This window comes from Mirounga leonina, unplaced genomic scaffold, assembly GCF_011800145.1.
Source record: "Mirounga leonina isolate KUSES-001 unplaced genomic scaffold, KU_Mleo_1.0 Mir_166, whole genome shotgun sequence".
Classification (NCBI taxonomy): Eukaryota; Metazoa; Chordata; class Mammalia; order Carnivora; family Phocidae; genus Mirounga; species Mirounga leonina.
In genome coordinates this window covers 10,012,858-10,035,259 of record NW_023270418.1, presented here as the reverse complement: position 1 = coordinate 10,035,259, position 22,402 = coordinate 10,012,858, and the positions used below count along the sequence as shown (strand labels likewise).

The 22,402-nt window shown below is 37.0% G+C and overlaps 1 protein-coding gene across 1 annotated transcript; it reads right to left on the bottom strand.

Moving 5' to 3' along the window:
• Nucleotides 1-4,315: 4,315 nt before the first annotated feature.
• Nucleotides 4,316-21,120, bottom strand: ARL14EP (ADP ribosylation factor like GTPase 14 effector protein). The gene is made up of 4 exons (XM_035012482.1): nucleotides 21,019-21,120; nucleotides 8,722-9,223; nucleotides 6,951-7,078; nucleotides 4,316-5,713 (listed from the first exon to the last, which is right to left on the bottom strand). The coding sequence occupies exons 2-4, from the start codon at nucleotides 9,142-9,144 to the stop codon at nucleotides 5,485-5,487; spliced, it is 780 nt and encodes a 259-aa protein (XP_034868373.1). The 5' UTR covers nucleotides 9,145-9,223; nucleotides 21,019-21,120; the 3' UTR covers nucleotides 4,316-5,484.
• Between the last annotated feature and the right edge of the window lie 1,282 nt (nucleotides 21,121-22,402).

Genomic DNA, 22,402 nt, shown 5'->3' with positions numbered 1-22,402 from the left:
CATAAATGACGAAAGCATGTTGGAATTTTAAAAACCTCATTTACCAAAAAACCAAAACAAACAAAAAAACCCTCAAGTGATAGTTTTCTCCAGATCATCAGGTTGGCCCTCCAGGCTCCATTTTAACAACTGATCTGGGGGCGCTTGGGTGGCTCAGTAGGTTATGCATCCGACTCTTGATTTCGGCTCAGGTCATGATCTCAGGGTCATGAGATAGAGCCCTTTGTGGGGCTCCTTGTTCAGCTCAGATTCAGCTTGAGAGTCTCTGTCTTTCCATCTCCCTCTGCGCCCCCCTGCTGGTGGGAGGACTTACGCTCGTGCTCTCTCTATCTCAAATAAAATCTTAATGAGACCTGATCTGATTTCACTATACTAAGCTGAACTGAAAAACGGGAAAGTTCTGTCCAAATCAAAATGGTTAACTAACCTCTGGGGAAGGCATGAGTTTGTTATTTAAAACCCTTAATGGGGCACCTGGGTGGCTCAGTCGTTAAGCGTCTGCCTTCGGCTCAGGTCATGGTCCCAGGGTCCTGGGATCAAGCCCCACATCGGGCTCCCTGCTCGGCAAGAAGTCTGCTTCTCCCTCTCCCACTCCCCCTGCTTGTGTTCCCTCTCTCGCTGTCTCTCTCCGTCGAAATAAATAATTAAAAAAAAAAAAGTAACCCTAATGATGCCAGAATTCACTGAACATTCCTGAATAGTTTTACCTCTCAATGCCAAAATTAAATTTGTATTTCACCCAGAACCTTGTAGAACCCACTTACATGGTACCAGTGCCTCCACTATTACTTTATCTTAGGCCACTAAATAACCAATTTAAAAAAAAATAAGTAAATACTACCTTTAAGTCTAAATCATAAACTTGGGCTACCAGAATATAACCAAAATAAAAAACCCCAAAACTTAATGTGTATTTATCAAGTTGTTTAATGTATCTGATTGGTTGTTGATAACAAAGGGATACTTACAGAGCTAGTATTTACATTTTGAATCATTTCAGGTCTCCTTTTACAGGCCATATTCTTCTATCTTGGTTTTACAGAAATTCTCTCAAAAGGACAAATATCCTGCAACTCTGACCCATGTCTAGTTTTTATATTATTTCATTAAAGAAAGATGTGCCCTCACCTCAAAATGTCCCTCTGAAAAGAACTGAGTAAAAGAAGGATCATCCAGCATGTTTACAATGAAAGTCATGAGCCAAACTTTTGTGTTTTCATGCATTATGTGATGGAGTTGGGAGTATTTTAGCAGCATTTGTAAGCATTTTACTTTTAATAGGTCCATTTATCTTAAAACCATAGCTGAAGATTATGGCAACTCTTTAATAAAACAGTTGTTTGCTTGCAGTGATAGGAAATGAGAAAATTGAAGTTTTAAAATCATTAAGTGTCTCACAAAGAAATTTTTCACTCATGGCTTTAAGGGGAAAAAAAATTAATACATTTAGTTTAAGTGCCATTGATAGGGCTGTAATTAAATACTTTCAAACTGCACTTAAAGATGCAGTATTACTAACTCAACTGAGTTAATATTTTATCTGGTAAATCTCCTTTATCTTCTGGAAGTTAGATTATCTTGGTAAAATTAGTTAATCCTCACAACTATGCCATTACAAATAATCTATAGGTAGGGAGTATATATTCTACAGGAGCTTATTATGCCTTTCAAACTAAGTGTTCAATGGAGTGTTTGATGATTTTTAAGTAGATAAATGCATTATTTTTCCAAGTTTCTACACTTTATAAAAATAAGTGAAATCCAGAAGTACCCCTACATATTTTCATATCCTCACTCATATTCCAAAAAAAACAAACCTGGTTGAGTCCTGCGGGGTGAGGCCTAAGAATGTTACAAAGAGAAACCATTCTACTTTACCAGGGTTCTTTAAAATACCCCACTTCAATGTAAATACTGGTGTTCACAGTTTAATTTAGAAGTGAAGAGATTAAGCATTAAGGAGTAGCAGCAGAGAGTTTATTTACATCAAAATACCAGCAGATGTCAGCAAAAACTAAGGCAGTGCCACATGACTTTGTACAAGGACCTTAAGGTATTTCTTTCAGGGTATCCGCAATGTAAACAGAAAATCTCGAATTACCTAAGTGCAGTCCTTTTAAGACCCCTCCGTTTTATACATTGTTACTTGACCCGGGAGGGGTGGGGTCTCAGTGGGATCTGCCTTTTCAGCGCAGCAACACCTCTTTCAAAGAACTGAACTGCCCAGATTTTGTCCAACAAAACTCACCTACAATGCTTTATATAACTACACTTCAGACAGCCATCCCCATTAAAAAACAAACATTTTTGTTTGTTTACAGAATACTCATATTACCTAGGCTCTGCAATATGTGTTTAGGGGCTCTGAACATGGAATATTTGAGAGCTCATGAAAGCATTTTTCTGAAGAATTTTCTGTCAGGTGGTAGAACAGCTTGTTATACAGAAGTAGATATAACATTTTAAAAATAGAAGAATCAAGTATAATATTTCATCTTATACTTGTAAAAGAAATAGGAAAAAGATTACATGGGATGCCATTTACTTCAAATATACACATGCATTTTTATTTTAATATTTGTGGCCAATACTGTGTAAGACCAATGTTTATGGCCTTACATTAACTTCTCCAGCAGGAGCCATATACAGCAGAAGTGTTCGTATTGCTTTTATTTCTGCTTGTTAGACTAATAGTATCCTAAAATAATTTAGCCACTTGGAACCATATTATAAAAAGAATCTAGATGATTTAACTGTATTCTGTATTTCTGTGATTCTATATTAAAAAACAGTAAGTGAACTCATGATGTAATTTTCCCAAAACACAGCTTTTATTATAGCATACTCTAAATTAGACATACCTCTCTCTGTAAACATTGTGCATGCTCATGAAAAGTGAGTGCTTCCTATTTAGGAAACAGGTATAATGAACAAATATAAGCAAAACTGTTCAAAAAATTTACCCTTGAAACTTAAATTATTACCATCTTTGAAAAAAAACACAGAAATGTTCCACTAAGGAATGCTGAAATATAAACAATTTGAATTTTAAAGTCATTTATTCTTTTGAAAATGTATTCCTGTTTTAAACAAAAAAAATCTAAGACTTAAATTTGTCCCTACGAATAGCTTAAGCAATATACTAAATCATACTTAGAACCAACAAAAACATTGGCAGTAATGCAACTAATGTCTAATGAACCCAGAAGTTCAGATAAAATTGGGAGTCTGTGTATCCTCTATAACAAAATATTTCCTTAATTCAGAAAAAAAAAATATAGCATCTGATTTAAGTGTATAAAGCCAAAATATCTTTTTTGCCAGTGCTCTGTTGAAATGTGAATTAAATAACTGATACTGGGGTGCCTGGGTGGCTCAGTCATTAAGCATCTGCCTTCGGCTCAGGTCATGGTCCCAGGGTCCTGGGATTGAGCCCTGCATTGGGCTCCCTGCTCGGCTGGAAGCCTGCTTCTCCCTCTGCCACTCCCCCTGCTTCTGTTCCTGCTCTGTCAAATAAATAAATCTTTAAAAAAAAAAAAAAGTATGATACTAACCATACTTCTGATAACTAGGCCAGTGACAAATGTAATTTAATGACAATTCCATGGTTCAAAATGGCATTCCATCAAAGTAAAACCGGTTAAACAGGTACCAGAAGTATACAGGAGTAAAAATAAACCTCTACTGGTCAATTTAATCAAACTGGTTGTATAAATTTCGTTTCAATAGCTAAAAAGTATTTCAAACTGCTAAAAGCTCATCTGATTAAACCAAAGTACTCTAATTTAGGGAAAACCAAGCAAAAACCTAGTTTAGTGGCAATGTCCTAGATGAACAATTTTAGACAAATAGGTAGCTGCTTAAAAAAAGAGCAGTTATCACCCACTCTCATCCTCCAAACAGCACCCATACAAATTCCATAAATCCTGTACAAGATTCAATTTCCAAATAATTTATACTCTCTCTCAACCAGCGTTGCTCTAACGCTTTTTTCTCATTATTACTCCCTTAAAGCCTTTTTTAGGCTTCTTAATCCTAATCACCACCCATAAAACTTTAATACCACAGATACAATGTATCCCTGTTTATGTATTATATGTATATCCATGCTTTATACAAAGAATGAGATTTTTGCCATCAAAAACAAATTTTCACCAAGAATGTATGGTCTAAACAATGAAAGGTTTACAATACTAAAACTTTTTTTAAGGGTAAATCGCCAGATGAATTTTAGCATTTAGATACGCAGATTATTTCCAAAATACTTTTAACACTCGACCACCTAGTTTTATCAAAATTAATTTTTCCTGAAGTAGGTGGGCACTGTACTCAGCTACAGTCCTTGGCTTGCACAGTAATGTAGGACCATAAAAAATGGCCATTCAAAGCAATCTTAATAATCAATGCAGGAAAATGTTCTGTGACCTTTAAAAATCTGTCAAAATATTAAAAACTCGGTGTTATAAACAAAAGAAAATGAAAACATTGTAAAAAAGTATGTTAGTACACTGTAATTTAAAACATCAGAAACACGGCGAAAGTGTTATTCCACTGTAAAAAACTAACCATAAGGGGTTTGAACAGTGCTTGACTTTTTGTTAACTTAGGATACTAAGTAAGCATCTACTCTATGCCATGGCAAACTGTCATACTCAAGTTTGGATCAGCTTCCACCATTTTATCATTCATACTTTCAATGTTGTAAAATAACTCTAATTGCCTTTAGTGTGAAGTTTTTACCATCACTTCCTCTGGGACCTACTCAACCTTCTCGTCACAACCAGTTTCCCTTACGCTTGCCTCCACAAGGCTCCCCTAGCTGTGTACGGAGGCTCGCGGCAGCACCAACATTCCCATCGGGGATTTCCTCCACAACTCCACTTACGTTCAGTTCAAGTCTCACGTCTAGCATTACCGTTTTTCCTTTCTTCATTCACTTTTATCTTTGTTGGTCAGTTCTTTTGATGATCTACTTTTGTAAAATGTCACATGGGTGACAAGGAGACAATACAACCACATGCTTTGCTGTCTGGGAGTGAACTGAATGACAGAGGTGCAGTAACCAATCACTAGCAGAATCTGAGAGAAGTACTGTGATTGGTCTGTGACGATGAAGCACGTCCGCTACATAATGATTTGTGGACCAAAGGGCTTGCAGGGAAGTTGGTACTTTACCTAATGCTCACAGTATAGACCATGGTAACTGAAATTTGTGTTGTGCTAATGGAGGACTGCCTCTGCCTACTTGTTGACATTGACCCGGACAGGCTCAAAGCTGACTGCTGAGGAACAGCTCATCTAAATTTACATCAGATAATGAATCTTAAAGCTCCCTAAATGCAACATTAGTGCAGAGTGAGTGCATGCTGAGGTGGTTTTCAAATTCTTGTCATTTGGCAACCAACTTTAAAATGTATCTTAGGGTGACAGAGTTTTAGAAACAGAGAAGGGATATTTAAAGAGCCCATAATCTGATACCACAAATTATCCAGCGTGTTTGTTATGAATGATTTCTCCTCCTTCGATTTCGATTTGCTCATACAGCCACTTGCGGTCACAGCGGCATTCAGCTCCGCATTTGGTGGAACCACAGGCAGGACAAGCATAGAAACATCCTAAACAGTCTTCATCAAGGCAGTCACAAAGGTCCATTCCACTGAAAATCAGGAGACCCTGGCTATCATAGACCTTACTCTTTGCTGGTATCACTTGTCTGTAAAATAAAACAGACGAATTACACCTCACAAACACGTTATTTTTGAATAGGTTACTGAAAATAAGGCAATGAAAACAAATTTAAGGAGGTGTACTATTTTGAATTAGGGATGACATCCTGCAAAACTGGTACATAACTTACCAGACTCAAGCCTAATTAGCAGTAAATGAGCTCTGTGAGAAGAAGAGACTCATTCTAAAGTGTGGAGACAAATCCAAAAAGCCTGAATATGCCTCTAGAAGTCCATTTAAAAGTCAACTCAGTCCATTCCTTTACTATTTCCAAAAAATATATTTCTGTTTAAAGTATTTTCCCCTTACCTTAACAGCAACAACAGAGAACAGCAGCTTAATAGTGGTACATTTTGTTGGTTACCGATCTCTTTCTACTACCCTATTGGTTTTTATACTGCAATTAATCTGTTTCTTGTTCTTTAACGGACTCTAGCAAATCTGGCTTAAAAACAATTAAATGACCCAATGGAAACCTTAACAGATGGAATAAATAGCATATGTAGAAAATAATTCTGAATGATTATACTAACATTTCTTTGTCAACCTGTGCTTAAGAAATGTTCAATTTAAAAAGTCATATTCTAAACAATTTAGTTTTCTCATTCTGTTGACTGTACCATAACTGTTTCTACTTCAGACATGTAAAAAGATAAAAAGCAACCTTGAATTCTTCTAAGATTGACTTTTTGGATGCTACCCATAGAGGAATGACATACCAATTATATAATACTAATGTTTTTAAAGAATTGTTTTAAGTATAATATGCTTAAATTTTAATTCTCAAAAATTGCCAAAAATGTTAACTTGTTCACTTCACTGACACTTTCTTAGAAATAAATTTTTAGGGGCATCTGGGTGGCTCAGTCGGTTAAGCCTCTGCCTTCGGCTCAGGTCATGATCCCAGGGTCTTGGAATCAAGCCCCGCATCGGGCTCCCTGCTCAGCGGGGAGCCTGCTTCTCCCTCTCCCTCTGCCTGCCTCTCTGCCTACTTGTTCTCTCTCTCTGTCAAATAAATAAATGAAATTTAAAAAAAAAAAAAAAGAAAAAAGAAATTTTTAGAGTTGAAAGGAATGCCTTCATTTTATATGCAGTCTTTGGAGATTCTTACTAATCCCAGATCATCCAATTTAAAATACCCAGAAAATTCAAAACTTAAGATAGTGAAAACAATACAGATGTGAAGCAGCAAGTTAATACAAGTCTTAATGAACACAGCCTACCTGTCAGAACCAGCGGTTGCATTTTTTGTGAGCCTTCTTTTTTCTCTTTTACCAGTTTCTGGAGCAAATTCAGTTTGCTTTCCTGGGTTTGTAAATTGCAACGACCTCAAAGCTTTAGCAGTTCTTCCCTGAATAAAGGTAACAAATTATCAACTCAAATCTTGACAACAGACCATGAACAGATTAATATTTAACTTAATGTTAATCCAGATTATTCCTTAACCTGAAGGATGGTCTGGAATTCACAAAAAAGAAGAAAAAGGTTTTAGAGCCCAAGTGCAACAACATTTACACAGCCCTAGACAATACCCAAAGTTTATGGGTTAATTTAGTTGTAATATTTTCATTACCTAATTATAGTCTCTGGCATATCAGGAGGGGCAACAAGCATGGTAAAAATGCAACAGCTGCTGCTAAGATGGCAGAAAAGGCAGAAAAACTGTTGTATAACAGTTGTATAACAACGGCATAACGCTGAGATTCCTGGGGTGCCTGGCGGTGGAGTCTGTGACTCATGATCTTGGGGTTATGAGTTCGAGCCCTATGTTGGGTGTGGAGATTACTTAAAAAAATATTAAATCTTTAAAAAAAACAAAAACAAAACTGATGTTTCTAATATGATCTTGAGTCCTGAAGGAAAGGTTCTATTATATATATTTTTAAAAGCAGGGAGGTAATATGGTTTTAAGTTCCGAAATAGTATTATCATCTTTTTAAAAAGCTTTGGTAAAACAAAATTTCGATGATTAAGGATTTAAGTTCATTATCTGGGAAAAAAGCAGTTTATGTGATATATTCCACGAGAGCAACAAATAAATGAAATGGAGAAAACATCTAAGTGACAGCAGCAAGTACCCAGTATGAACTGCAAGAGAATAGTGGGTCCTGGAGATATGCCTCTAAGGGGAGAACAAAAGGGAAGCACTACATATAATTTAAAATTTTAATTATCTTTTAATTTGGTTTATTAATATAATGAAAAGGAAGAAATTGAGAAAAATATCCCAGCACCAAGAATTATAAATTGGTTATAAATAGAAATTTTGAGAAGTGCTCCTTTGATATACTTGTCTTTGTTCTACACCAAAGACAGCTTTATGAAATCTCAATTTTTTTCTGATATAGTTAAATAATCTGAATGTAGGCATGTGAATAAGCGAGTTATAAATATTTAGTATTTACAATGTAAAAATGTATGCTTTTTGACCACAGGGAGTTCTTAAATTAGCTGGATCATACCAAATAAGAACTCAGAGCTAGAAGCAAAGGAAACTCACAAGCATCTAAAAAACCCAAACAAGAATGGTATTAGTGACAAAGGAGAAAGAAGGGCTGAAGAAACAATTATTGCAAGTCATTTCTCTGGTGTTCCATTTTAAAGCAGTCATTTTTAAGTCCTTCATAAGAAAGGGGAATTCATTTTGCTATAAAGATCCTCACTGGTGGGCAGGTCTCATGGAGTTACTTTGGTATTAGAAAAGAAACTAAGATAACAATTAAGTCCTGGCTTTACCAGAATGTTCTGAAAGCCACTCCCAACATCTTAGCCCTAGGAATTACAGCTTGAGTCTTGGACATAGTATGTTATTCCTTTCTCAAGCATACTTTATCATCCAGTCTGGGTATACAAAAATATTTAGAAACACCATTTATTTTCACCTCCCCAACTTTAATTACAATTAGTATAATAAATGATAAATATTTCTTTATAGTTCAACAAAACCTCACATTGTAGAAGTACACAGAAGAAAAAAATGACTGCTATACATACATCTGAATCAGGTTTTCTTCTCTGCCGGTCTTCAGAATCAACATCCACACTTCCATTGATTATCTGTGTACATTTTGGGCAAAGTTTCCAACCAGGTACAAGCTGTCTTCCAAATTTTGCACTCAGAAAAGTGGCATCATCTAAGTCAATTACATGCAAATTTTTTTTGGCTAGTTTTTTGTGTATGTTAAATGGGTCACAACATGACTTCTGCAAATCCTCAAATCTGTCAATGTAAATTTTTGCATGATGGAAGCAAATGGTATTGTTCCCAGAAAGTGTCATTCCAGTTCTAAGTTGAAGTAAAAGCATATCATTTGATGACAATTCTTGCAAAGTCTTGAAACCAGTGTGACGAGTGTAGTAGGTTTTATGGCACTCATTTGTGGTACGAAGCTGGACTCCAACTGAACATGGATCCATCACTTTAGATTCCAGCAAATTTCCCTTGTTTGATTTTGCCTAGGGATCTCGCTCTCTAGTAGGTCATGTGCTGATCGCCCTAGAGAAGACACTGAAGTCAGATTTGTGCCGCAAACTTTTTATCTGGGAAACTGAAAAAGCACTTTATAAACTTCAATATCTATTTAAAAGAAAGAAACTCTTAGCATGCAAGGAGTAGAAAAACATTTACCAAAAGCTTACAATAAACATTATTTAATCATAAAACATTAGAAGCATTCCCTGTAAAGTTAGAACTACAAACGAATACTTGCCATTTAACACTACAGTAAAGCTTCCACTTAATACTGTATTAAAAGGTACAGGGATTGAGAAGTATTACTCAAAGTTGATATAAATATCTACACAGAAAATACAAAAGGTTCAGCAGACAGACTATTAAAACTAGTAAGATAATTCAACAATGATGCTAGAAACCTAAAACATTAAGAGACCTTACAAAATAAATCCTACAAAAGACATGCAAGACTTTTATGGAGAAAATCGTCAAACAGAAATACAAAAAAGGTATCCTAAATAAATGTAGAAATTAATCATGGGAAATCTTACCGAGGCATATAAATTCTCTGGGAATTTATCTATAAATTCAGTACTATTCCAGTCAAATCCCAGCAGGTATTCCAACCACTCCCCCTTGGAATTTAGCATTTAGTTTACATGGAAGAGTAAAAATCCATGAAAGTCAAGATAGTCTTGAAGGAAAACAAAGTAAGATATTTGCTATAAAGCTGTTGTAATTAAAACAGTGTGGTATTTAGTACAGTAGTATAGACAAATATAGTATAGTATAGATCCAAGAAAAGATGAGGGCTTGGTGCAGTATAGGACATGTGCTTTTATAAAATCAATGGGTAGTGCACATTAATGGGGAAAAGATTTAATAAAAGATTAGGGGATAACTAGCTAACTACATCGAAACAGACAGACAAAGATCTCTTTCTCACAAAAAAAAAATCAACTCCAGATGGGTTAAAGCATTAAACAAGAAAAGAAAAACTGTACTAATGTTTGTAAGAAAACCAAATCAACTCCAGATGGATTAAAGAATTAAACAAGAAAAGAAAAACTGTACTAATGTTTATAAGAAAACATAGAAGACTCTGCAACATTGGGAAGAATTTCTCAAACAAGAAAGAACATATCAAAGAAACAAGAAGAACATATCAAAGAACAAACAATTTCTCAAACAAGAAAGCACATATCAAACGAAAAGATGGACACATTATATGTCAAAATTAAACATTTCCTTATAACTCTAAAGGAGGAAAAACAGCCACACTTGAAAGGTGTGGTTAGGATTATTATCCCAAACATACATAAAGAATTCTGACATCTACAAATCAATTAGAAAATGACAAAGAACCCATTAGAAAACTAAGCAAATAGGGGCACCTGGGTGGCTCAATTGATTAATGGCTGCCTTCCGCTCAGGTCTCATGATCCCAGGGTCCTGGGATCCAGCCTCGCATTGGGCTCCCTCTCAGTGGGGAGTCTGCTTCTCCCTCTCCCTCTGCCCTTCCCCCTGCTCGTGCTCTCTCAAATAGATAAATAAAATCTAAAAAAAACCAACAAAAAAAACAACTAAGCAAATATAGATAGGCAATTCACAGAGGAAGAGAACAAAATAGCCAATAAACGCATGCAAAGATGTTCAACCTTTATAGTTATCAAAAAAAAAGAGGCAAACTAAATACCATTTCTCAAACATTTGCTTAGCAAAATTTTAAAAATCTGATAACCTAGGGTTGGTTAAAATGTGGCCAACTCTTACATGCTCCTTATACATTGGTAGGAATGTAAACTGCAACTGCTTTAGAGTGTTTTTGGCAATTTCTCACAAAGTTAAACAAGTCCACATCCCAGGACCTTGCACTTTCAGCTCTAGGTATTTGCCAAAAAAAATGTATGTCTGAAAAGAGCACAAGGATTTTTGTGCATTATATATATAAAGGACTTCGAGCATTTACGGTCTTTGACAGTGAAAAGTTAGAAATTATCTAATTTTAAAGAGGAGAAATCATGGGTTACTCAGCAGGCACTCCCATAGGACAGTTAACCACACAAATTATATGAATCACCACGGACAAATCTTAAAGATAATCTTAAGAGAAAAAGTTGTAAAAGGATACATGTATGTAAAATTTTAAACACACAAAATAGGGGCACCTGGGTGGCTCAGTCGGTTAAGCGTCTGCCTTCGGCTCAGGTCATGATCCCAGGACCCCCCACATCGGGCTCCCTGCTCAGCAGGAAACCTGCTTCTCCCTCTCCCACTCCCCCTACTTGTGTTCCCTCTCTCGCTGTGCCTCTCTGTCAAATAAAAAAATCTTAAAAAAAAATAAATAAACACACAAAACAGTGTACATGGTTTAGAGATGAAAATATGAATCATGCTAAAATATACATAAGAAATACCAAATTTGTGGCATACATACTTCTAAGGGGGAAGGAAACTTTTTAAAAAGAGATTTATGGAAGATTAAATTGAAGGCATGAACACAAGTGTTTTATTATTACTGTACTTTCCATTTGAAAATTTTCATAAGTATTTTTCAAAGCAAATACAAAAACTTGGTTGAATTCTTAAGGAAAGAGTCAACAAATAAAAGTCACTAGGAAGAAAAAGTGTTGAAAATATATGTGAACCATTGAAATCTGGGTGGTGGCAGAATGTTGAAATATCTAGGATTGTGCAATTTTGCAAGTGTTTTTATAAACTTTCCTCCATATTGAAAAAAAAAAAAAAGACTGGTTAGAGCTTAGATACTTCCCAATGTTTTCTTCAGAGAAAAACCAGAATCATATAAAATCATATAAAAATATACAAGATGACTCTGGTCTCATGTAACAAAAAACTGAATAAATATGTTTTCAGTTAAAATACTAAATTTAAAGTTTAATAGAATACAATCTAAAGTTTAAAATGTCACTGAACATTTTAGCTTAAAATGTTTAAAAGCTAATTATGATGGAGCATATTTATATATTTTTATTCTATTTCAACCAACTTTTAAAATTTAACTTCCCAGTAATGGTGCCAAGTACATCAGCTAAAATGGCTTGCATTATACAAATTAGATTTTTTTTTTTTTAACAGAAATGTGAGTTAAAATAAATGAAGGAATGGAAAAGAGGAAGCCAGAGATAGAGTCATAAAACAACAAATTATGCTCTACTGTACTTTAACAGATATGGGACACAAATCTGGCTCTGACTTTTCTTAACAGTCAACACAAGGAAAGAAACTTGATCAACAACCTCCTCAGCACATTATAGAAACTGCTAATGCTTATTCTCTCATTGATGCTTGATTCTTTATATTTGTAGGTAACTATCACAAAATTTGTAGCCACTAATCAGTGATTTTCTGAACATAAAATTATTTCTAAACATTCAAAGACTTGGACTACCCTGACCATATTTAATAGAAGTATTTTGGAACTTAGAAAATTCGTTTTAGAAATTGTCTGTCCATAGAATTAATATTTTTACCCATTAGGGAATTCTTTTCCTTGGCTACTGGGGCATCTGTTCCTTACTTACCTTTTATCTTTCTTTTTTTTTCATTCTCAACTTATTTTATTTAAGGCAAGCATTACCTTGATACAAAACCAAGGACATTCCAAAACAGGGAAAAAAAATTCCTCATGAACATAGGCAAAAATTCATAAAAATAATTTAGTACACAGAATCCAGCAATACATATAAAAAAATCACAACCATTGAAGTGTCATTAAAGAAACATGAAATACTTAGGAATAATTTTAACAAAACATGGAAGATCTGTACACTAAAATCTACAAAATTTTTTGATATTTTAAAAGACCAAAATAAATGGGGAGATACCCCATGTTCATATATCGGAAGACACAAAATTGGTTAAATTTTCTCCTTAAATTAATTTATAGATTCAATGCAATCATAATCATAAATTAATAAGCTTTACCTAAAAATTACATACAAATGCAAAGGGACTTCCTATATCCAAAACAATCACAGAAAAGAACAAAGCTAGAAGGCCTTCCATTCCAATCAGAATGGACTTACTCTAATCAGGATGGTATGGAATTAAATATAAACCCAAGAGATATACCCCCATTTATATGCACAAGTCATTTCTAGTAAAGGTACAAAGCCAATCCTATGGGAAAAAAGTTTTTTTGACAAGTGGTTTTGAAGTAAGTAGATATCCATATGAGAAAAATGAATGCTGGCCAGTACCATACACTATAGATGAAAATCAAGCTAGTTCATAGTCTTCAACACTAAAGCTAAACTAAAGACTTTTGGAGAAAACACTGGGGACCATATTTATGATGTTGTGTAGGCAAAGATTTCTCAGGACACAGCAATTACCATACAGAAAAGATGATAATTAGGTTTCATAAAGACTATTTTTATTCATAAGTCAAAATTTCAAATATTAAGGAAAGCCACATACTGAGAGAAAATATGCAAACAGTATTTATCAGCCAAATCCTTTCACCCAGATTATTAAAAAAACTACAACTCACCAATAGAAAGACAAACCATTAACATTGGCAAAAGACTTAAGCAGACATTTCAAAAAGATACAGACAATAAATAGACAATACATGATAAACAATTGACAGCCGTTAAAAAGAATGAAATCTTGCCATTTGCAACGACATGGATGGAGCTAGAGTGTATTATGATAAGTGAAATAAGTCAGAGAAAGACAAATATATGATCTCACTCATATGTGGAATTTAAGAAAACAGATGAACATATGGGAAGGGGGAAAAGAAGAAAAAGGGAGAGGGAAACAAGCCATAAGAGATTCTTAATGGTAGAGAACAAGCTGAGGGTTGATGGGAGGAGGTGGGTGGGGGATGGGCTAGATGGGTGATGGGTATTAAGGAGGGCACTTGTTGTGATGAACACTGGGTGTTGTAAGTGATGAAGCACTGAATTCTACTCCAGAAACTGATACTGCACTCTAAGTTCACTAAAATTTAAACAAAATGAAAATAAAATATAAAAAACAAGTATTACAGGGGCACCTGGGTGGCTCGGTCATTAAGGGTTTGCCTTCGGCTCAGGTCATGATCCCAGGGTTCTGGGACTGAGCCCTGCATAGGGCTTCCTGCTCAGCAGGGAACCTGCTTCTTCCTCTCCCACTCCCCCTGCTTGTGTTCCCTCTCTCGCTTTGTCTCTGCCAAATAAATAAATAAATAATCTTTAAAAAAAAATATTCCAGTGAATGTATAGTGGAATATCACTGGAATACTTAGTTCAATCTCTAAAGACCAAGTAAGCAATTGTTCATGTGTTTACTTTCCTTTTATCTTGTCTAAATTACTACATAGCTCATGAGAGTTTATTAGCAAAACTCTAAGTTGTGCCAGTGTACTTAGGTGATCTCCCTTAGGAGCTTGGAAATATGATTAAACTCCTATTAAATCACTTTTTTCTGATAGTATTTGCTTGGACATCTTCCATAATAGCATAAATTCTTTTATTAACCTTAAACCACTGTGAACCTGAACTCCTAGTTGGAGAGTATAGTGTTAAATGTGTTTTTAATTTAACTTAGGCATGACCCTATTAGTCCTTGAAAACATCTTCTGGCAAACAGGTGCTTCCAACTATTTTGAGCTCCTGGCACACTTTTGAGTCCTGTAATTTTTGGACGAACACTTGAAGGAATTAAACTGCTGCACAATACCATTTGTAAGCAGCCATCCCTCAGGTGTCACTGTTAGGGTAGATTCACTATTAGAGTTGCCAGATAAAATACAGTAGGCTTAGTTAAATATGAATCTTAGATAATGCATATATTTTAACTGTCCCAAATACAGCTAAAAAGTAATCTGTTATTTGTCTGAAATTCAAATTTAACTGGGCATCCTGTATTTTTATTTGCTAAATTTGGCAATCTCATTTACTATGCATTTTTTGCATCTTCCAGTAAGTAGAGATGTTTCTTTGGTACCAGCTTCACATTATGCCCCACTTCTTACTTGTTGCTAAAAGAAAGCTGAACTCCCCATTAATAAATTATAGGACCTGCTGTTTAAAATTAAAATGTCCTAACAGAAGATAAACTGCCTGCCAGTTACAGTAAAAAAATAAATTTTACACATTGATTAAAACTCAGTGGCACAATGGTACCAAATCATTTAAAACTGTCAAAGTAAAAATGTATACACCTGTGTTAATGAAGTTTTATTGCTTAAAGTCTTACATGAGTTTGTTTCCTGATCTACTATTACGCAGTTTGTTCACGCATGGCTAATGCAGGGCTAACAAAAAGTCAGGCTAGCTCAAGGACCACAAAATTTCAGCCAGTGATCTTAAGTGGTTACTGCCTGCCTTCTAAAAATTACAGCCTCTGGTTGCTCCTCCCCTGTTGTATTACTCAATGTCCTTATTTCTGTCTTCCTTCCCTAAAGTTCTACTGTAGAGCTCTTTGGATCTGTTTCCCAGCAACTGTTTCTTTTGCTAGCTTTGGTCTGTGTTCTAGCAATGTGGCCCATGATTAATTTTTTTTTCTTCAAGTGACAGTCCAGTAGCTTCATGTTGCTCCCTTCACCTACATGATGCAATGTTCTCCATGCAATGATGTAATGATTAATCTAGCACCTTCCTTAATTAACACAGTCAGAAATGCCCTACTATTCCCTGTCCACGAACCAGTACTGGCGTCAGCTGGGAACTTGTTAGAAAAGAGGAATCTCAGTAAGGACCCTAGACCTACTGAATCAGGATCCACATTTTTAAAAAAGATCTCCAGGTGATATGTAAGCATATTAGTTTGAGATCTACTGCTTTAGGTAATTCAATTAAGAGAACATTAACCAAGCATCTTATATATTTATAAAGCATATTAAAAAAAAAAGGAAAATACACTCAAACATGAACTTGCCTTCCAGGAAGTCTGACATTTAGGGAAGATTATGAGGGGAGGGGAGTCATAAATTTGATAAAACAGATGTATACAGCACTATGCATTGTTGAAAGCACAGCTATCAAGGTTTTCACTTCTGATTATGAGAGTTGTGTCTTCCACTGCTAGTTTACTGCTGACAACTGTAGATAATGGTTAGCAATGCAAATACAATTCTTGTCTATATTCTTGTAACTTTGTCTAGTGGAGATTCAGTGGACTCCCTGGCCTACTGTAGAAGACCATTTTGCCTCCATGTGCTCATTTATTTTAATATTCCTGATCAATAAATGTTTTGTTCTTTTGTCATGTGAACTGGTTATAACATCTTACCAGTTCCCTCATTAGTAAGGGAAACAAAAACTGTGTGTTCATAATCTTGTATCTGTGTGACAGTCATGATTTTAATTCTGCCCTTTTTGTGGAACTTTGTGTATGAGTGTGTGGAATATTCTTTTAGACATAGGAAGAGATTATTTGCTCTAGCCAATCACTTTAACCAGTATATCTAGTATTCATCGTGGAAGAAAAAAAAAAAGTACTGCTTTCAAATGGATAAGAAGAAAACCAGTAACAAATGAAAAACCTTAAATGTGTTCATTTAGACCTGATTTAGTTCTTTTGCCCCACCTTTGGGAAGATTTTACTATGATACAAATGAGATCCAGGTCTTGAAGTACTTTTAAACTACACCTAGTGAAGGATTTACAAATACTAACACTTAATTTCTCAAGGGTCACTGAGTCTCCTAAGGCCTTCCTGTAGAGGTCTGGATGAATTTTATTTGTAAACTTATTTTCCATTTCAAATAGCAAAAATGCCTTTTGAGAAGTTGAATTTTTCCTGATTCTTTGAGAGTCATGGTTAAAAAAAATCCTCCCATTCCTCTCCTAATGGCTTCTACAAGACTCTGAGGATACTCCCTTGTTTACCTATGACTAGGAAAGATAAAGGCTCTCCAAATTCCTATTCTTTGCCTCACTTATAAATTTGTGAATCTTTCTTAAAGATTTACTCATTTATTTCAGAAAGAAAGAAAGGAGAGGGAGATAGGGAGATAGGGAGATAGAGCGCTAGCGTGCGCAGGCAAACATACACAGGCCAGTGGGGGTAGGAACAGAGGGAGTGGGGAAACCGACTCCCCGCTGAGCGGGGAGGCCAATGTGGAGCTCCAGGCTCAATCTCACAACCCAGAGATCATGACCTGAGCAGAAACCAAGAGTCTGTAGCTCAACCGACTGAGCCACCAAGGTACCCCTATAAATTTGTGAATCTTAACTGCATGGTCAAAAGTGACCAACTGGAACAAAAATGTCTGTTAGCTATATTTTAAGTTTCTCTCCTTCCCCCCAGGTTCCAGAACTTTGGCCCACCCTCAGCCAGAGCCCACAACTCCTCCAGAGAACAGGCTGGCCTCAGGGTAAAACACTCTGGAATCTACAATCAAATCAAGGAGTCTGTTCTAGCATCCTTTACTCCTCCCTTGAGATGCTGGTAGATCTTTTGGTCAGAGAATTCTCTCCATTGCAATAGTTCCTTTTCCCTTATTGCCATAAACCTTTCAAATAAAGTCTCTCGTTACTAACTCTGGATTTTTTTTATTTGAAAAATCCCTAAAAATTTTTGGCATCTTGGGCTTTCTTTTGCTTTAGGGTTGCCAACATTTTATTCAGTGCCTACATATACTACATTTTGTGATTCTAAAATTAACGTTTAATATTCTTATAGCACTAATAGAGAGTCAAAAGACAATGAAATAAGTGTAGATAGATTAGACCCCTTCTTTTCCTTCTATCACCTTAGGCAGTAAGCAAAATTATTTGCTCCTTGTATGATTTGAACACTGCAAGCTCAAGAAACAAGTTTTTTTAATTGAGGTGTAATTTACATATAACATTAGTTTCAGGTGTACAAGGTAATGATTTGACATTCGTATTATTGTGAAAGATCACCACAATGAGTCTAGTTAACATCCATCACCACATGGTTACAATTTTTTCTTGTGATGAGAACTTTTAAGATTTACTTCCTTAGCAACTTTCAAATATGCAAGTGTTATTAACTATTGTCACCATGCTGTACATTACATCCGCATTACTTATAACGAAGTTTGTACCTTTTGACCCCTTTCTGCCATTTTGTCCATTCCCCCACGTCTGGCAACCACCAATCTGTTCTCTGTATCTATGAATTTTTTTTTTAATTATTTAAAATTTATACATGTAGGGGCACCTGGGTAGCTCAGTGGGTTAAGCGTCTGCCTTGGGCTCAGGTCATGATCTCAGGGTCCTGGGATTGAGCCCAGCGTCAGGCTCCCTGCTCAGAGAGGAGTCTGCTTCTCCCTCTCCCTCTGCCCCTCCCCTCGCTTGCGCACTCTTTCTCTCTCACTCTCTCATATAAATAAATAAAAATCTTAAAAAAATTTATACATTTAGATTCTATGGAATAAGCTTTTAAGCATTATCACTTGCTATCCATTATCAAACTCTAAGGTAGGCAGGCTAGATGTAGCTGAGCAAGCTCATACAAGGAAATGACACTAGCAAGCTTTCCTAGTAACACAAGGTCTAGGACATTACCGCAGGGCTCCTACAGGAATTAAAGCAGGACACCACAGCCATCACTGCCACTAACAAAATAGCAGACGAAGGTAGGGATTACGCAAGGAGAATTTTTTTTTCTTTCTAAAATTTAGAGGGAAATTTCCCAAAATATTTTCCAATATGTTGGTTTCCCTTAATACAGCTTTTCCAGTCTGCTAATTAGTGGGAAAAAGTAGCATTAGGAGGAAATTTAGCCAAACAAGAAATTTACTGAGTTTTTAGGTTGAGTCTTTCCCTTTCATGACAAATGCCTTTTTTCTTTTGGGGGGGAAAGGGGGGTCTTAGAAATTTACAAGGCATTTTCCCAGATTCTCTTTTAATGAAAAAAAAAAATCATCTGCACTTTATAAATCAGCAGTTTTGGTCATAGGCATACAAGTCATGCCTCTTGCAACTGTCAACTTTTTGTACCCATTATCTTCAAATACTAACTACTCACACTACAAGTGAATGGACAGTAACAGGAGGATTAAAGAGCCAAATGAGATAGTCCTTAATCCTTAAATCAGGCCCAACAGGAAAAGTAAAGAACTTAAAACCAAACACAGTCAATAGTACCATTTAAAATATTTGGTTAAAGTGCCTGTAGTTAGTAAGTGCCAGGTACAGTACTAAGAACAAACATCATCTCATTAATCTTGACAACAGTGAAGTATTATCACCCCATTTACAGATGATGAAACTGAAACTTAGAGCTCTAGTTACCAAGCCTAGCACAGAGCCTATTACAACATTCAAGTTCTTGCTTAACGGAGAAAAAAAAACCCACAAAAACTAATTTTACTTCATATGAAGAATCCCTCTTAATTAGGCCCTCATGATTTACTCTAGGTTTACCTAATGTACTCCCCTCAGATTCTTTAATGCTTTGTCTAGCATACTTTTAGATCATTTGGGGAACAATTTAGCAAACCCTTCAGGCTTCCAAATTTGCAATTTGTCTCCAGTCCTCTAGTCCTTAAAGGCCAAAGAGAACTGAAGTGGGATTTCAACAACTGGAGAGACTGTTTCCAGACCAAGAAGAATGAGCAAAGTTCTCTTTATTCTACCTGATTCTGGATGTGGCCCAACCTGTCAAACAATACTTAACACTATAGTTGTTAAGTGATTGTGAAACTGAACTCTGTATCATTCTGTTGAAAATACTTTCATCTCTTCCTAAAAAACAGAGTCTGGACTCTCTAACATGGCATTAAATGCCACATACTCCAGGCCAAACTACACACCCTGCAAAGGCCTTTTACACTTTAAGCCTTTATATTGTCCTCCTGCTTGGAAAGCCCATGGCCCTTTCTGTGCCAGGCAATGCTATTTTTCAGTGTCTTCACCTATCTGGTGTGCCTTACCCAGATACCATTATTATAGGTCCTTCTTCCTCTGGGTCTGCAGAACAATTTAACAGTGCATTCAAATTTTTTCTCTATTCTCAGCTGTGGGAAAGCAGGAGCTATATGGTTTTATTTTCTGCATCACCTAAGGCAAAAGAGGAACTTCAGGGACTTCCCTTTTCATAGTACCATCACAGGTTTTTTTTGTTCTTGTTAGTTTTTCAGTAATATATTAAGCTCTGTGAGGACAAGAAACCGCCTAGTTCCTGTTTTACAGTTGTGGCTTCTCTAGCTTCAATACTAGCACTTTGTGAACAACGTGGTTTGAATACACGTTCGTAAACTGCCACAATCTCACACCAAGGAGGATGAATCTCTCCAAATCAGGGTGACTAGGTCCACAGGATGCTGCAATTATTCCCACCCCAACAGCATGGTGGTCACAAGCATAACGCCCCTAGCTGACAGCCGCATCGTAACGTTTCAAGCTCCCAGCTACGTCCAAGGATCATTTACTATGTTCATCCTACTGGGATGGAAAAAATGAATACTGATCGGCCTCCGGCCTCAACCAAACAGCTAGGGCTGCGAGGATGCTCATTAAAAAATAAAAAAACGAAACTGGAGGGATATAAGCTACGGACTAGGTTCAAGGCCATCATCACCCTCTTGTAAACAGTACAAGCCTAAATCATAGCTTTGAGGGCTGCGGGTCTCCCGAAAAGAGGCGACAACCCAAGGAGAACACAGATGCGACGCAACTATACTGGGCCCCGACACAGGGGGCCCGCAGATGAACTGGGGGAGGCCGGAGACTGCGGGGTGGCCGGCTGCTGGAGGCCTCAGCCAGCAACTGGAAGTCCCTCTCACGTGTCTGGGCCTCCTCTCCCACCTCTCCTTAGAGACCTCCGTGAGCCGGTCCTGGCTCCCCCTCTCACCCAAGGGCCTGTCTCCACACTCGCGCCCTTCAGAGCCTCCCCCCGGTCCCTCCCACCTTAGCTCGCGCTCTCCTCTGCGGAGTTTGGGCTGCACCGCATCCACGCACGGCGGACTTGACGGCCAGCGTTTCCTCTCCTCCCCGCGCTACCACTGAGAGGACGGCGGATGAGGGCTAGAGAGGCTCAGCGTTACCATAAAGAGACATGCAGGAGAAGCCTAGAGCGATCTAAACCTGGCCGGCCTCCCGGGCCGAAAGGGCGGGGCGGCGTTAATTGGCGGACGATGCAACGTGAGGCAGTGGTTGTTTTAGAAGCTAGCTCAATTTTGCTGTCTGTTCTCTGAGGTTAGGGAATTGGGAGCTCCCTGGGACCATTTCTTACAAGATACAGGCTCAGCTGACTTAGATTGTGTTCGCAAATCTCTGCGCCTGTGCGTGAGGCCAAATTTTTGCACCCCACTCCTCTAATCCCTGGAGAAGTGAATGAGTTACAAGAAGCTCTGGAACAGACTGTTTATTTATGGTCTCACGTTTCATGTGATTTCTTTTGTTCAAGCGAAATCTATTCCAGAATGCATCTCTTTTATTTTAAGCTATAAAAATAGCTATGTTTATTACTTCAAGTAAAATGTGGGCTCCAGGAAGATGCTTGTAAATTTTCTGAGGGAAGAAACAGTGTATTTCTTGTACCCTTATTTTCTGCCGCAGTTTAGGAGCTCAGTTTTTAAAGTGGATTTTATTCATCTAGAGTCTTTGAGAGCTTGTGATCTCTTAGACTGAAGGGTCTCAGCCTTCAACGATTTTCAGGTGTGCGGGGGGGACACCTAAACTATGGTTTTTTTGACCAGCCAAGTGAAAAATGTGAGATGGGGAAATAAGGCATACCAATACCCCAGCTTGCTAGTAATAAGAAACACACCACTGTAGGTTGTTTTAATGCAGTGAGCCTGTCTATAGTCCTTCTTGCCACTTCCATTCTGCTCTGCAACCAGGCAGGCTTTTGCTGCTCACTAAAATCAAGTCAGTCTTAGAACTAGGGAATGGGAGAAAGGCAAAAACAAGGGACAATCCCCTCAGCTGTGTCTGCAGGAGGTCACATTCAGTCGTTCTTTTGTTACTTTGTGGTTGGTACTTTGCTAAGAAATAATAAAACAAAAATAAAATTTACCCCTGCTTTGAAAGAATTCACAGACTAGTGAGAGACAGAGGAGTAAACAGTGTGGTGTGATAAATGCCATAATAGAAACACAAGGATATGAGCAGGATAAAACGAGAGGCATGAAGGCAGGGGCATTCAGGGGGGAGATTAATGCTTGAATTGAGCTGTCATATGGAAAAATAACTGGATACACTGGTGGCCTCCAAGCATACTACTAGTTAAGCTATCCTAGAGGTAATGAAACAGAAGGCTCACAGACCAAATTAAGATGCTTGAATAACC

Excerpts from the sequence above, each read along its gene's own strand:
- ARL14EP (XM_035012482.1), bottom strand. The coding sequence starts at position 9,144 with ATGGATCCATGTTCAGTTGGAGTCCAGCTTCGTACCACAAATGAGTGC. Across the intron at positions 7,079-8,721 it reads GAAGAAAACCTGATTCAGAT|GGAAGAACTGCTAAAGCTTT; the intron begins GTATGTATAGCA and ends ACCTTTATTCAG. Across the intron at positions 5,714-6,950 it reads GCAACCGCTGGTTCTGACAG|ACAAGTGATACCAGCAAAGA; the intron begins GTAGGCTGTGTT and ends TTTATTTTACAG.